At 44.8% G+C, this 16,523-nt stretch overlaps 1 protein-coding gene across 1 annotated transcript in view; it reads left to right on the top strand.

The window, feature by feature from the left end:
* Positions 1–16,523, top strand: part of LOC132827255 (melanotransferrin-like) — a 426,978-nt gene that overhangs the window by 399,842 nt on the left and 10,613 nt on the right. The window contains exons 10-14 of the mRNA XM_060843879.1: positions 2,365–2,455; positions 6,059–6,115; positions 7,007–7,189; positions 10,397–10,559; positions 12,941–13,023. Of these exons, the coding sequence (XP_060699862.1) occupies positions 2,365–2,455; positions 6,059–6,115; positions 7,007–7,189; positions 10,397–10,559; positions 12,941–13,023 (577 nt within the window). The remainder of the gene's footprint in view (positions 1–2,364; positions 2,456–6,058; positions 6,116–7,006; positions 7,190–10,396; positions 10,560–12,940; positions 13,024–16,523) is intronic.

Here is a 16,523-nt window from a genome sequence, read left to right as displayed (position 1 = left end):
GTCCATAACTGTATTCCAACAAAGGACAGTGTACCAATAACTGTACACCAACAAAGGGCAGTGCTGTCCATAACTGTACCCCAACAATGGACAGTGCTGTTCACAACTGTACCCCAACAAAGGACAGTGTACCAATAACTGTACCCCAACAAAGGACAGTGCTGTTCTTAACTGTACCCCAACAAAGGACAGTGTACCAATACCTGTACCCCAACAAAGGACAGTGCTGTCCATAACTGTACCCCAACAAAGGACAGTGCTGTTCATAACTGTACTGCAACAAAGGACATTGTACCAATACCTGTACCCCAACAAAGGACAGTGCTGTCCATAACTGTACCCCAACAAAGGACAGTGCTGTTCATAACTGTACCCCAACAAAGGACAGTGTGCAATAACTGTACCCCAACAAAGGACAGTGCTGTCCATAACTGTACCCCAACAAAGGACAGTGTACCAATAACTGTTCCCCAACAAAGGACAGTGCTGTTCATAACTGTACCCCAACAAAGGACAGTGTACCAATAACTGTACCCCAACAAAGGACAGTGCTGTTCATAACTGTACCCAAACAAAGGACAGTGTACCAATACCTGTTCCCCAACAAAGGACAGTGCTGTCCATAACTGTACCCCAACAAAGGACAGTGCTGTTCATAACTGTACCTCAACAAAGGACAGTGCTGCCCATAACTGTACCCCAACAAAGGAGAGTGCTGTCCATAACTGTACCCCAAGAAAGGACAGTGTACCAATAACTGTACCCCAACAAAGGACAGTGCTGTTCATAACTGTACCCCAACAAAGGACAGTGTCCCAATAACTGTACCCCAACAAAGGACAGTGTTGTCCATAACTGTACCCCAACAAAGGACAGTGTACCAATAACTGTACCCCAACAACGGACAGTGCTGCCCATAACTGTACCCCAACAAAGGACAGTGCTGTCCATAACTGTACCCCAACAAAGGACAGTGTACCAAGAACTGTACCCCAACAAAGGACAGTGCTCTCCACAACTGTACCCCAACAAAGGACAGTGTACCAAGAACTGTACCCCAACAAAGGACAGTGCTCTCCATAACTGCACCCCAACAAAGGGCATTGCTGCCCATAACAGTACCCCAACAAAGGTCAGTGTACCAATAACTGTACCCCAACAAAGGACTGTGCTCTCCATAACTGTACCCCAACAAAGGACAGTGTACCAAGAACTGTTCCCCAACAAAGGACAGTGCTGTTCATAACTGTACCCCAACAAAGGACAGTGCTGTCCATAACTGTACCCCCAACAAAGGACAGTGTACCAATAACTGTACCCCAACAAAGGACATTGTACCAATAACTGTACCCCAACAAAGGACAGTGCTGCCCATAACTGTACCCCAACAAAGGACATTGCTCTCCATAACTGTACCCGAAGATGATGCAGTAGCCACAGTATTATATCCCATAATCTGCAACACCTTTAGGTGTGAATGGTTGACGTATGGGTGGGAAATTAAGCGCCCTTGTGTTTTTTATGCATAGTTTCTAAATGGAATAACAGATATTACCATTCATTTACATGTAAAAGAAAATAGTAATGTGAAAACAATAAGATAGATGGAGAGAGAATTATTTTTCCCATTGTTACTCATCCATCCAAAAATAAGAAACCTTCCATGAGCTTCTCCCAGAGATTTGAAGTATCTAATTCCACTCATTCAGAAATCCATTTTTATAGAGTCATAGAGACATACAGCACGGAAACAGACCCTTCCGTCCAACTCACCCATGCTGACCTAGTTTCTCAAACTAAACTAGTCCAATTTGCCTATGTTTGGCCCCTATCCCTCTAAACCTTTCCTGTTCATGTACCCATCAAAATGTCTGTTAAATGTTGCAATCTATCACTTCCTGTGGCAGCTCATTCCATGTCCATACAAACCAACCTCTGTGTCACAACATTGTCCCTCAGGACTCTTTTAAATCTTTCCCCTCTCACCTTTAACCTATACTCTCCAGGGTCAGTGACCTGAAATGTTACTATCAGCACATGCTGCCTATTTGCTGAGAATTGATTTCAAAATGTTGAAAAGACATTTGGATAATTCCATGAATAAGAAACGTTTGGAGGGATATGGGCCAGGCACTGCAGCTGGGACTGTTGAGATCATGGATTGGAAGGACTGAAGGGTCAGTTTCTGAGCTGTCTGACTCTATGACTATATGTCTGGTATCTGCAGTATTTTTGCTTTTCCATCAGTGTTCATTTCAAGAGTTGGTTGCTCTTAATAGGAAGAAGAATCTCTCCCAAAGACAGCCTGTAACGTCAGGGCCCAGACTCCCCCGTGAAACAATGAAATTTCGTTTTATTTTGCAGAAGGATGAGGTGGATGCGGCCTCCCTTGATGCATCACATGCTTACATCGCTGGGAACTGCGGCCTTGCTCCTGTGGTGACGGAATATTATGGTAAACAGTCACATCTGTTTGGTATCTTCCTTCATATTGCAAAGAAATGCTGGTGAATATTGTAATAATTGGCTGAGGTGCCCAGTAATGAAGCCTTGCATTGCGTACATGATCAACATTAAATGTTACCAGTTGGATCCGGGCACCAATTACACATTTGTGGTCCAAGATTCCTGGAATGCATCTTTACTTGCAGCTCCAGAAACAGGACAGAAGCATTCCAAGGGAGAGGCACTGAATCCAAAGCAACATGCCATATAGGGTAGGAAAGCTTAGTGTCTGTACGGGTGGAATTCAGGAACCTGATGGGTATGGTGTCCAGGCTTCCTGGCAGTTGTCAGGATGTAGAGCAGAAAGTAAATCAGGAGATAGATTTGGTATATAAGGAAGGCACTATTACAATAATCATGGCGGAGCTTTCAGCATGCTGGTAGCAGATCCCAAGAAAAGGAATTTGTGGAATATCTATGAGATGGAACGCTTGTGATAGAGCCCACTAGGGAACCCGCAATTCTGCTTTTAGTGATGTGTAATGAGACAGACTTAATTAGGGAGCTCAAGGTGAAGGAATCCCTTGGGACAGTGACTACAATCAGGCAGAATTCACCCCACAGTTTGAGGCTGGAATCAGATTTAACAGTATTGCAGTCAAGTAAAGGTAACTGCAAAGTCATGAGGGAGGGGCTGGTCAGATTGAGAGAGTGTAGCAGGGGGGAAGATGGTGGAGAAGCAGCGGCAAGAGTTGCTGGGAGCAATTTGGGAGGCGCAACAGGAAGTTATCCCAAGGAAGCAAAACCAGACTAAGGGGAGGATGAGGCAACCATGGCTGACAAGGGAAGTCAGGGACAGGATCAAAGCAAAAGAGAACAGCATACAATGTGGTGAAGCTCAGTGGGAAGCCAGAGGTTTGGGAATGAGCAGAGGACAACTCAAAGGGCAATAAGGAGGGAGGGGATGAAATATGACGCTAAGCTAACTAGTAATATAAAAGAAGATTGCAAGTGTTTTTAAGATAGCCACACAGGTAAGGGAGAGGCAAGTGTGGGCATTGGGCCACTGGAGAGTGAGGCTGGAGAAGGAGTAATGAGGAGCAAAGGAATAATGGAGGAACTGTAAAGGTCATTTGCACGAGTTTTCACCGTGAAGAATACCAGCAGCATACCGGAACTTCACAAGAGAGACAGGCAGGAGGCAGAGGTGAGCATAGTGGCTGTCTCACTAAGGAGAAGGTGCTGGGGGAGTTGAAAGGTCTGAACATGGATAAATTACCCAAACCAGATGGACCACTCCCCAGAGTTTTGAAAGAGTTTTGAAGGAGATTGTAGAGGAATTGGTGGTGAACTTCCAGGAGTCACTGGAGTCAGGGAGGGTGCCAGAGAGCTGGAAAATGTTGAATGAAATTCCCCTATTTAAGAGGAGAGGGGGGCAGAAGACAGCAAACTATAGGCCAGTTAACAGGCTCTCTGTTGTTGGTAAGATTTTAGAGTCCATTATTAAGGATGAGATTGTAGGGTATTTGGCATCAAGAGATGTCACACCCGACAAATCTGTTAGAATCCTTTGAGGGGATAATGAGCAAGTTAGACAAAGGAGAGCCAGTGGACATATTCTATTTGGATTTCCAGAAAGCATGTGACAAGGTGCTGCTAAATAAGATGAGAGCCCATGGTATTAGGGGCAGAGCCCATGGTATTAGGGGCTAGGTACTTGTATGAATAGAGTATTGGCTAACTGGCAAAAAGAGAGAGTAGGGATGAAGGATCTTTTTCATAATGGTAGCCGGTGACTAGTGGAGTTCTGCAGGGATCAGTGTTGGAACCACAAAGAATACGTGGAGGGACAGGTACTATTGAGGAAGTGGAGAGGCTGCAGAAGGTCATGGGCAGGTTAGGAAAGTGGGCAAAGAAGCGGCAGATGGAGTACGATGTGTGAGGTTATGCACTTTGATCAGAAGAACAGAGGTGTAGACTATTTTGTAAATGGGGAAAGGCTTTGGAAATCTGAGACACAAAGGGAGTCCCAGTTCAAGATGCTGTTAAGGTTAATACGCAGGTTCAGTTAGAAAGGTAAATGTAATGCTAACATTCATTCCACTAGGGCAAGGGGACAAGAGCAGGGATGTACTGCTGAGGTCGTATCAGGCTTTGGTCAGACTGCAAGTTGAATATTGTGAGCAGTTTTGTGCTCCATATCCAGGGAAGGATGTGCTGGCCTTGGAGGGGGTCATTTTAAAAATCTTGGGAAATGGAGAGATTACAAGCTGGGAAGGAAAAGGTAACTGAAGACTATTAGCATCATCGTTTGGACGTCTGAAACCAGAGGCAATGATGTTAGCAATCTAACGTGGAATTCCAAAAGAGTAGAGATTATGGAATATCGTAACTCAAGGAATGGTTTGAATGAATAGTGTGGATGAATGTAAAGGGGAACTGGACAAGTGGAATTTAAGATGGTTGACTTTGGCGAGGAATGAGAGGTCAGGATGTGATCGCAGCATTAAACGCAGCATGGACTGCCTGTGACAAATGGTCTGTGTTTGTGCTGTATATCGAGTGTAAATTGACTATTAAAGTTGAAAATTGTGCATGCCCTGCCCACACCACCACCTCCACCATCTGAAGGTTAACCTCAAGAGCAGCATGGAGAGGAACCAAGGGAGGAGACCCCAGCGGCGAAAACATACAACACATAGAACAATACAGCACAGAACAGGCCCTTCGGCCCACCATGTTGTGCCGAACATTTGTCCTAGCTTAAGCACCTATCCATGTACCTATCCAATTGCCGCTTAAAGGTCACCAATGATTCTGACTCTGCCACTCCCACAGGCAGCGCATTCCATGCCCCTGACACTCTCTGGGTAAAGAACCTACCCCTGACATCCCCCCTATACCTTCCACCCTTCACCTTAAATTTATGTCCTCTTGTAACACTCTGTTGTACCCAGGGAAAAAGTTTCTGACTGTCTACTCTATCTATTCCTCTGATCATCTTATAAACCTCTATCAAGTCACCCCTCATCCTTCGCCGTTCCAATGAGAAAAGGCCGAGCACTCTCAACCTATTCTCGTACGACCTATTCTCCATTCCAATGTTGTTTTTCATTCTGTTGCCTCTTTGTTAGATGTGAATGATGGGTAAAAAAAACTTTGACTGGGGAATCCATGATGTCGAGGAGCCGGTGTTGGACTGGGGTGGACAAAGTTAAAAATCATAGCTACCCGATGAAGGAGCAGCGCTCCAAAAGCTGGTGTGTCCCAAATAAACCTGTTGGGCTACAACCTGGTGTTGTGTGATTTTTAACTTTGACTGGGGAATGGCAATTGTGGGAGGGAGGTCACATGATGGATCCTTCAGGACTGGGTTCACAGCCTGAATAGCCCAGTGTGCTGAAAAAACATACTCTGCCGCCCCAAAGAATTTCAATACCTCAATGTGGTGCCTATTTAGTGGTGGCCTTTATCATGACACACTCGCCATTTGTAGCACAGGTCAATCAGTGCACTCATGTCATGCACCACACCCAATACCGTGTAAATCATGTGTGTAAATGTCACAGTGATGTGTTACTCAGTGATAGCTTATATCCCTTCTGTGTTTCAGGGGAGAAATGTCCAGAGGCCAGTGGGAAAGATGGAGAGACTCACTTTGAGGCCGAAGGTACGGTGGTCAGGAACAGTTGGGAAAAAGACCTAACATTCTGGAAATCTGAAGTAGATTCAGAAAATGCTGGAAATATTTGGCAGCTCAGGCAGCCTTTATGGAATGAAAGTTAACAGATACAATGAAATGTCATTGGCCTGAAACATTACCCCAGCTGCTGCCTTCTCAGACCTGGGCAGTGCATCCAGTAATTTCTATTTGAGTTTAATGTCTCAGGGTTTGGGTGTAATTTGAAAACCATCTGATTACAATAATGTCAACTCAGTGAGATGGGAGGGGGGGCATTATCTGATCCATTTTATCTCGGAGGCTTTGACTGGGGTGAACAGCCAGAAGCAGTCGGCCCACGAAATAGGCTTCAAATGAAAACAAGTTCATTGAGCCCATGGTGACAGAAAATTGAGGGTGATGAGCGACTCCCTGTGATATGAGGGTCAGTGTGAGTGGTGGGGATTCAATCCTACTTCCTAACTAACCTACTCAGCAATACACATCTCTGCAATAGGTGCAACTTGAACCCAGGCCTCCTGCCTCAAAGGTAGGGATATTACCTGACAGCTTCCAGGAGAACTGTCTTCAAGCTCCACCTGCTGCAGAGGGTGGGTCATACCATCTCTGAACACAGCTTAAAAATGCGTTGCTGGAAAAGCGCAGCAGGTCAGGCAGCCGATTCCTGAAGAAGGGCTGAAACGTCGATTCTCCTGCTCCTTGGATGCTGCCTGACCTGCTGCGCTTTTCCAGCAACACATTTTTATGCTCTGATCCCCAGCATCTGCAGCCCTCACTTTCTCCATCTCTGAACACAGTTGATGTGGAAAATGTCCTCTGTGCACAATGAAGAGCTCTCCATTTACTCACGTGCTGCACCCTGTTATACTCCTGCTGCAGTCCTGCCTCCAGTCTATGCCCTTGCTGTGGTCAAGAAGGCTTCCCGAGGTGAGACCATCTTTAATCTGGCGGGACGGCGAAGCTGCCATGGCCACTTGTACAGCCCAGCAGGCTGGCTTCTCCTGACCAAATACACCATCCGGCCTGACCGAAACCGCACTGACGCCTGCGACATCAATAAGGGTAAGAGAGACCTGGGTGAGGTGGAGATTGAATGTAACCGTTCTTCCATGCAGTATTGCCGGAATTGTCCTGGAGTGTCTCGGAATTGCTCATTAATCTCCAAGAAATTCCAGAAGAAAATTTCTAAAAGTTCTAAAAGCAATATTTTTAATTATACTCGTACAGTTTTGTTCATTGAATTCATGAAACAGTTTGAAGGAGTGACAGGGAAAAGGCTGGGTGGATCAAAAGTCTAAAATCAACAACAGACAGGGTTTTACTGTGGACTTCAACAGGAAGAGCCTGACACCAGGACCAAACGGATGAGTGTGGGAGTGGGGATAACACTTGCTGACACAAAATGCTGGAAATATTTGGAAGCTCAGGCAGCCTTTACGGAATGAAAGTTAACAGATACAATGAAATGGCATTGGCCTGAAACATTACCCCAGCTGCTGCCTTCTCAGACCTGGGCAGTGCATCCAGTAATTTCTATTTGTGTTTAATGTCTCAGGGTTTGGGTGTAATTTGCATTGTTACTGGAAGCAGTTTCCTAGTTAGCCACCTCATTATCCAATCCAGGACAACAGGAGGGATGTGAGTGAAGTTGCCCTACTCAGACACAGCGCCTGCAGGTCACCTGAGATACCTCAGGCCCACGTTCCCATACCGCAATGTGAAACAGCAGGCTACCAAACTGCCTGAGTCATCACAAAGACCCTGCTGCTCACACTGAGTGATGGAGGTGAGGAGTGACACCAGGAATGTGGGCCGTGTCTTGAAATTCACCTCCTTAGCCTTGGAGGTCATTCTGCACTCAGTGGCAACTGGGACTAAGATGATAGTCAGAAGTTCATGGGACAGGTTGGGATATGGAAATCAATCTGATCATGGAACATACTCAAAGGATCAAACGGCCTATTCCTGCTCCTAGTTTGTTCGATTATCCAGGACAGTCTGAACCTTTATCATTGACCAGAAATTGAATTGGCCTCACTGTGCAAACACAGTTGGTACAAGAGTAGATCCAAGGCTAGCAATCCTGCAGCAGGTCACTCACCTCCTAACTCTCTAATGTCTGCCCAACCATCTACAAGGCCCAAGTCAAGGGTGTGATGGAATACTCCCCACTTGCCTGGATGGGGGCAGCTCCAACAATACTCAAGAAGCTTGACACCATCCAGGACAAAGCTTGATTGGCATTATATCATCAAACATCCACTCCCTCCACCACCACTGCTCAGCAGCACACAATCCTTAGACACCATCTTCCAAACCTAGAACTACTTGGATCTAGAAGGACAAGGGCATCAGATACATGGAACAGGACCACCTCCAAGCTCCCCTCCAAGTTATTCACCATCCTGACTTGGAAATATATCACTGTTCCTTCACTGTCACTGGGTCAAATTCCTGGAATTCCCTCCCCAAGGGCATTGTGGGTCACCCTACGGCACCCCCACCTTCTCAATTGGCACTGGAATCGGTAATAAATGCTGGTCGAGCCAGTGATAGCCACATCTTGTTATTGAATAAAAAGTAACAATAATGGACTTGACACAAAGGCAACCTTATTTGAACAGGTTAGTTACACATCTTAGAGCCTGATTTTCACCACAGAGGTAGGGATAGTGAGTCGGCAATTTTCCCAACATTGTAATCTTAACTTCAGCCCCATAGTGCGGGCCATGGGGTTCTTTATTCCACAGATAGGGCAGTGTCTTGGAGTTAGGCCTCCTTATACATGTGTGAGGCCTAAAAATGGAGATGGGGGCTTATAGAGTTATACAGCAATGAAACAGACTCTATGGTCCAACTCGCCCATGCTGACCAAATTTCCTAAACTAAACTAGACTCACTTGCCTGCATTTGGCCGATACCCCTCTAAAGCTTTCCTATTCTTGTACCTATCCAAATACTTTTTGAATGTTGTAACTGTACCTGCGTCTACCACTTTCTCTGGCAGTTCAATCTACAAAGGAACCACTCTCTGTGTGAAAAAGTTACCTTCAGGTCCTTTTTAAATCTTTCACCTATCACCTTAACGATAGTTTTGATATCCCCTGGGGAAAAGATGCTTATTATTCACCTTATCAGTGGCCTTCATGATTTCTTAAACCTCTATAAGGTCAGCCCTCAACCTCTTACATTTATGCCCTTTCACAATCAATTATTTATATTTCTAAAACCACAGACCCTCTACTCTTAAATGTCCCTTATTGTTGAAACTGGAGCAGTTCAGTAACATTCACAGTGACATATGACTGGTTCTGCACAGTGGTCCCCCTAATGCTTACCCCAAAATCCTCTCCCTTATCCATACAATCCTCCCCCAACCAGCTCACCCAATATGTGTTATGAGTAGAACTCACAAATCCCATAATAAGACTTGGTAATATTTGAAAATCTCATGAACATGTCAAAATATACGAACATAACTTGATATCCACTTTTAAAATAATTATTCTACTTAGAAGCTTCTGAAGCTGTGAATATTAACAAGCTGATATTCCATTGGATAATTTTGTGTACTCACCCTGTTGGCAGTTGTTTAGAAAATACCCAAATATTCAAACTGATAGTCTCTGAACAGCTGTGTAAACAAACCCTGCTGAGCAGGATCCACTAATGCTTTTGAAGACAGCCCAAAGCTCAGAATTCTGTCCAGAATTTGAAATAGTCAAGTATTATTTTCACTTTTAAAATCATATTGTCTCAATTGACAGCATGTCAGTATCAGGAGTAATAAACTGGGAAACATATTATTAAATGTGTCACTTACCTTTTCAATAACAACACTGTCATAACTCACTTTAATTGATGCTGCAGTGTTTACTGATGAAGCCTAAAATGTTCAACATAATCTTCTGTCATCCTTTAGACCCTTCTGATCTTCAATCCATGGTTCTCATCTCTCGAAATCCCTACTGACCAGATGAGATTTGGAAAAGCTATTGTTCTGCCTTCCTGAAAATTGCAGGTGTTCTGAAATTGGTGAATTTTCATTTTGAGAATATGGTGTCAACACTTCTGGTTAGCAGTGTGGAGGTTCCTGTACTTGCTGCCTTCCTTCACTGCAGAACAGAACTGGAGATTAGGGTGGGACTTTCAGATCTAGCCCAGCCATCGAGTTTACATTTTTCCCAATGCACTTTGACCCTGCGATGTGACCACAAGTTCTGAATGTTGCACATTAAGTTAGCCTCTTTCTCTGCCTCTGGTTTCTAGCATTTACAAACTATTTCCGCAAAGGCTGTATGCCTGGAATGAATTTTAAAGGGAAGCTTTGTAAAGTCTGCATTGGAAGAGAGCGAGCTGGGATGAAATTATTTAATCAAAGGTGTGCAGCTAACCATGATGAACTTTACTATGGCAATTTGGGCGCCTTGCGGTAAGTGTTGGATTATTATCGGCTGAGAAAGGTTATCTGCTTTTTTTAATTCATCAGGTCTGAGGCACATTGGGATGTGCTGAAATTGTGAAAGGTATTAAATAAGTGAGATATTTAATACTCCTTTTCTGAGTATTCATGTCATGTGATGTCATGTCATTCATGTTATTCATGTCATGTCAGTACTAGGAAGGTCCAAGGCTATATCCTAATCTCAGGTACCACATCAATTTGTGAGTCACTTTTGGACTCAGTGCCACATGTTAGGAAGAAAACGAAAACGTCAGATAGAGTTCCCCATCATTAATCCACCCCCCCTCCCCCCACATCCCACCACCCCACTACTGCCCCACCCTTAAAATGGCCATTTGGAAGGTTCACATACAGTCTTGGCTGTACTAGCTCCCAGTTCCTGAACCCCACTGCTTTAGCTCATCCAGGACTGATTGACAGGCAAGGCTCCAGGCACTCACAGAATCTCAGGCCCAAAGAACTTTGGGAGAGCAGAGAAACTGACAACAAAGATGAGATGGGCTTTCACGGGGATTCTTGAGATGACATTGAATGTTGACAGTGAGTCCAGGATGTGGAAGAAGACATGGGGCATCACAAACAAACCTCAGGGAACGTTAATTGAGAAACCAACATCGAAATGGGATTCAACCTCTCTAATCTGTCCTGTATTCTGCCCTTCAATTAGGTCTTGCCTTTCTGTCACGTGCCCATTTTTTCTTCATGTTACTAGATTTCCTGCCGAATAATCTCAGCCTGGAAGACTCTGTGCCAGCATCCAACCGTCTCTCTGAGCAAGGCCTTATCCAAGTGAAACAGCACTTCCTCATTTTGTTTAAACCTAACAAAGCCTATGGGGACATCGGCATGTATTTAAAGCTGTTTTGAATGTTGACAGAGCCAGCAGATTGGGTTGAGAGAAATGTGTGCAAAGAATACAGTGGACCAGATAGTTAGGAGGACCCCGAAAAGGGTAATCAACCGGAATTCTTCCGAGTTGGAATAAACTTGCTGAGTTATTATTCACAAGTTCTGGGAACATTTTCATCAAATCTACAACTGCCAACTCCATTCCTTTCCTAGTAACAGTCTTGAAATGAAGCCAGTTTCTCAAAAACTTGGTGTGATTTTTGATCCTGGGATGAGCTCATATTTGTGCCATCATTAACATCCCCGATTTCTCCCTGTGTGATATTGACCCAACTGAGTGGAACTGCTGCTGAAAGCCTCATCCATGTTACTGCGAGACATGGCTATTTCTAAGTCCACCTGACTGACCCTCTGTATATCTGAGAATATCTAAACTGTCACTGCCTGTCTTTTAACTCAAAGTAAGTTTTGTTTGCTAATCACACATCTCTGCTTGCGGGCCTACGCTGGGTCTGCTCCAGCTTTCTTTTGATTTTAAATTTCTCTTTCTTATTTTCAAATCCCTCCATAGCCTCCTCCCTCCCTAACTCTGTAACCCCCTCCAGCCCCTACACCCCCGCCCTAACTCTGTCACCTCCTCCAGCCCCTACACCCCCTCCCTAACTCTGTCACCTCCTCCAGCCCCTACACCCCCTCCCTAACTCTGTCACCTCCTCCAGCCTCTACATCCCCTCCCTAACTCTGTAACCCCTCCAGCCCCTACTCTCCTCCTTATCTCTGTCACCTCCTCCAGCCCCTACACCCCCTCCCTATCTCTGTCACCTCCTCCAGCCCCTATACCCCCTCCCTGTCGATGTACCCTCCTCCAGCCTCTACACCCCCTCCCTATCTCTGTAACCCCCTCCATCCCATACACACCCTCCCTAAATCTGTCACCTCCTCCAACCCCTACACCCCCTCCCTATCCCGGTCACCTCCTTCAGCCCTGCACCCGCTCCCTAACTCTGTCATCTCCTCCAGCCCCTACACCCCCTCCCTAACTCTGTCATCTCCTCCAGTCCTTACACCCCCCTCCCTATCTCTGTAACCCCCTCCAGCCTCATTACCTTCTCAAATTTGACCTTCTCAAATTCTGGCAACTTACGCATTCGCCATTTTAGTTTAGCGATAGACATCCCATCAATTGCCTGGGCTGAAAGTCCCTGGAATACCCTCCCTACACCTCTCTGCTCCTCCTCCACTCCTCCTTCCTCCTTTCAAATACTTCTGAAAGCTCACTTTTCCCAAGTGTTGAACCATCTGACTTACTCTTTCCTGAAGCCGTTCAGTGCCTTCACCTCCTTTTATAATGCCGTGTGCTGCCTTGGTGCATTTCATTCTGTTGAAGATGTAACTTATCTTCTCGATACTTTGTCAGGATTAAATAATGTATTTGTATTCCTGAAACTCCAGAGTAAAATGATTGCTATTGATTTGTGACATGTGTGCTGCTTTTCCAGGTGTTTAGTTGGGAATCCCAATGGGAAGAGCTTTGGAGATGTTGCCTTCCTTGAACACCATAACTTAATGGAAAACATAGAGAGTGAGTTTGTGACATTTTGATATGGATTGTGTGCACGTCATGTTCTATATTCACGGTGAATTGGTTAGAAATCAGTGAAGATTCGTGATCCGATAGTCATGGTGTGGCAAGACCTGATTGGGCCAAAATTAACAATATCGAACTCTGAGAAATGAAATTTTCTCCTTGTGTCATCTTCCCCAGTGCCAAATATTATAGTTTGGTATGTGCTGCCTGAAAGGGCGATGGAAGAAAGTTAAATGAGAGCCTTCAAAAGAAAAAAAACTTAAGTGCAATGGACCAGACCGAACCCCCTTCAAATATAACAAGCAAATCGACTAAACCCGAATCTTTATTTAAAGACAAGCATAAGGTACTGTGTTCCAGATATAATTCAATTAGTTACACTATGCAGCTTTAAGCACTGTATTCTTACCCTCTTGTTAAAATACAAACAATAGCGCGAAAAGTCGAAATAAGTTAAGTGGAAAACTTAACAGTCCATGTGGCAAAATTCCAGGAGTGTGTCCCAGTGAGACATAATGAATGATGATATATTTCAGAATGATATGTGACCTGGAGGAGCATTTGCCAGGTATTGGTATATTTGTGCATCTGAAGCCTTTGTTCTTCCAGGTGGTGAAGCTCCCAATTTTTGAACTTTCTGTTGAGCACCTTGTTTGATCTGCACAAGATACCCACATCGTTTGTTCCCATAAGTCAATTTTTAATAGAGAAAGGATTAATGGTTATGAACTGCAAGCCAGAAAGTGGAGTCAGGATCTACTTAATAGGATAGCATACTTAAAGGGCCAAATGGCCTAATCCTACTTCCAAGTGTGATGTCCCTTCTGTTGTCAGTGACAGTGAACGTTGAAGGTGATGCATGTGGTGCCAATCAAGCAATGTCTCGGATGGTATCAAACCGTTTGAATGCTGTTAGAGCTGTACTCATCCAGGCCACATGGAGAATACTCTGTCATACTCCTGACCTATGACTTGTGGTTGGTCAACAGGCTATCAGAAGAATCAGGAGTTGATATATTTAATTAAAATTCCCAGCCTTTGACCTGCTCTTGTAGCCACGGTATTTATTTGGCTGGTCCAGTTTAATCTCTGGACAATGATAATGCCAGGATGTTGATAGGAAGATTCAGCCATGATAATGCCATTAGGATGAGGGTTAGATACGCCCTAGGAGATGGTAATTGCCCAGAACCCATGTGACATAAATAGTGCTTTCCACTTATTGGCTCAAAATTTGATAGTGATGTTCACATCTTGCTGACAATGAACATGGAGTGCTTCAGTACCTGGGGAGTCATGAATTGTGCTGAACATTGTACAGTCATCAGTGAACATCCCCATGTCTGACCTTCTGATGGAGGGAAGGTCATTGATGAAGCAGCTGAAGATAGTTGGGCCTAGGACAATACCCTGAGGACCTCCTGCAGAGATGTCCTGGAGCTGAGATGACTGACCCTCCAACATCAACAAGCATTTTCTTCAGTTTTGGATATGACTACCCAATCTTTCTCCTTTATTTTGGATTGCCCTCAGTTTTGCAAGGACCCGTTGATTCAGCTCTCAGTTAATTGTAGCTTTGTAGTCAAGGGCAGTGACTGTCACCTGACTTCTGGAATAATGGAGGGAATGATGTGATCAGGAATTGAGTGACCCTGGAAAAACCTAGACTGGGGATTGGTGAAGAGCATGGACAAGGGCTGCATGATTGCACTGTTGATGACACAATCTATCACTGTGATGATGACTAAGCTTGATGAGGTGGAATTTGTCTGGATTGGATTTATCCTGTCTCTTGTGCACAGGATACACCCAGGGGATGATCCACATTTCCAAGTAGGTGCCTGTCAAGTGGAGTTGTAGCTGTACTACAACAGTTTGGCTAGTGGGGTGGCTAGTTCTGGAACACAGCACATTAGTCTTTTTTAGATTAGATTCCCCTACAGCCCACCAAATCCTCACTGACCCTCCGAAGAGTAACCCACCCAGACCCATTTCCCTCTGACTAATGCACCTAGCACTACGGGCAATTTAGCATGGCCAATTCACCCTAATCTGCACATCTTTGGACCATGGGAGGGAACTGGAGCACCCAGAGGAAACCCAGGCAGACATGGGGAGAATGTGTAAACTCCACACAGACAGTCACCCGAGGCTGGAATCGAACCTGGGTTCCTGACGCTGTGAGGTAGCAGTGCTAACCACTGAGCCACCGTGCTTATCAGGTTCTACAGCCTGTGAATCAAATTCCTGAAAATTGGCATTTGTACTTCTCTGCTGAGAAACAGGAAGATGATAAAATTAAGATGCCTGAGATTGGGGATAGAAAATGGCTTCACAGACAGAAAACAAACATTAGGAATAAATGTTTTTTTCCGAATGACAGGCTGTGATTAGAGAGGTACTGCAGGGATCAGTACGACCGCCCCATCTATTCACAACACGTAAATAATTTAAATGACAGCATTAAATGTAATACCTCCAAATTTGCAGATCTCACAAAGCAGGGATGGGAGGGTGAGCTGTGAGGAGGATGCAGAGAGGGTTGCAGTGTGATCTCCAGCATCTGCAGACCTCACTTTTTACTCTGCAGTGTGATTTGGACAGGTTGAGGGAGTGGCAGATGCAGCATCATGCGGGTAAAGGTTATCCACTTGGTTAACAAAAATGGGAGAGGCGGATTATGATTTGAGTGGCCGTAAATTGTGTGAGGGGAATGTACAATGGGACCTGTGTGTCCTCGTGTACCAGTCACTGAGGGTGCACAGGCGCAGCAGGCAGTGAAGAAGGCAAACTGCGTAGTGTGTGCAGTTCAGGTCTCCTTATCTGAGAACAGATGTGCTGGTGATGGAGGGAGTGCAGCGATTGCTGGGGTGGTAGGATTGACATAGATTGAGTTGGTGAGGAAGAATGAGGGGTGGAATTTCATAGAAACCTATAAAATTCCAATAGGATTATACATTGCAGATGCAAGGAAGGGTGTTCCTGATATGGGAGGGTCCAGAACCAGGAGTCATAATTTAAGGATCAGGTATGAAGAGAATTTTTTTTTAACCCAGACAGTGGTGAGCCCATGGAGTGTTCACTCCTGCTGAAAAACATTGTGTTTTCAAAAGGGAGGTAGATATGGCCCTTGTGGCTAAAGGGATCAAGGGATATGGGAGGGGGAGGGGAGGGGGAGAGGACAGGATTAGGGTGTTGATCTCGAAGATCAGCAGTAATCATAACAAATTGGACAAAGTCTTTTCCCTGGAATGGGGGAATCCCAGAACTAGAGGGCACAGGTTTACGGTGAGAGGGGAAAGATATAAAAGAGACCTAAGGGGCAACTTTTTCACACAGAGGGTGGTACGTGTATGGAATGAGCTGCCAGAGGATGTGGTGGAGGCTGGTACAATTGTGACTTTTTTTTAATAGATATTTTTATTGAAAATTTCACATATTTTTACAAGTTTACAAATAAAAAATACCCCCAAGTATAAACATTGATATACAAT

This window comes from Hemiscyllium ocellatum, chromosome 24, assembly GCF_020745735.1.
Source record: "Hemiscyllium ocellatum isolate sHemOce1 chromosome 24, sHemOce1.pat.X.cur, whole genome shotgun sequence".
NCBI lineage: Eukaryota > Metazoa > Chordata > Chondrichthyes > Orectolobiformes > Hemiscylliidae > Hemiscyllium > Hemiscyllium ocellatum.
Note: the sequence above shows the minus strand (reverse complement) of the source record. Positions and strands in the feature narration are given on the sequence as shown.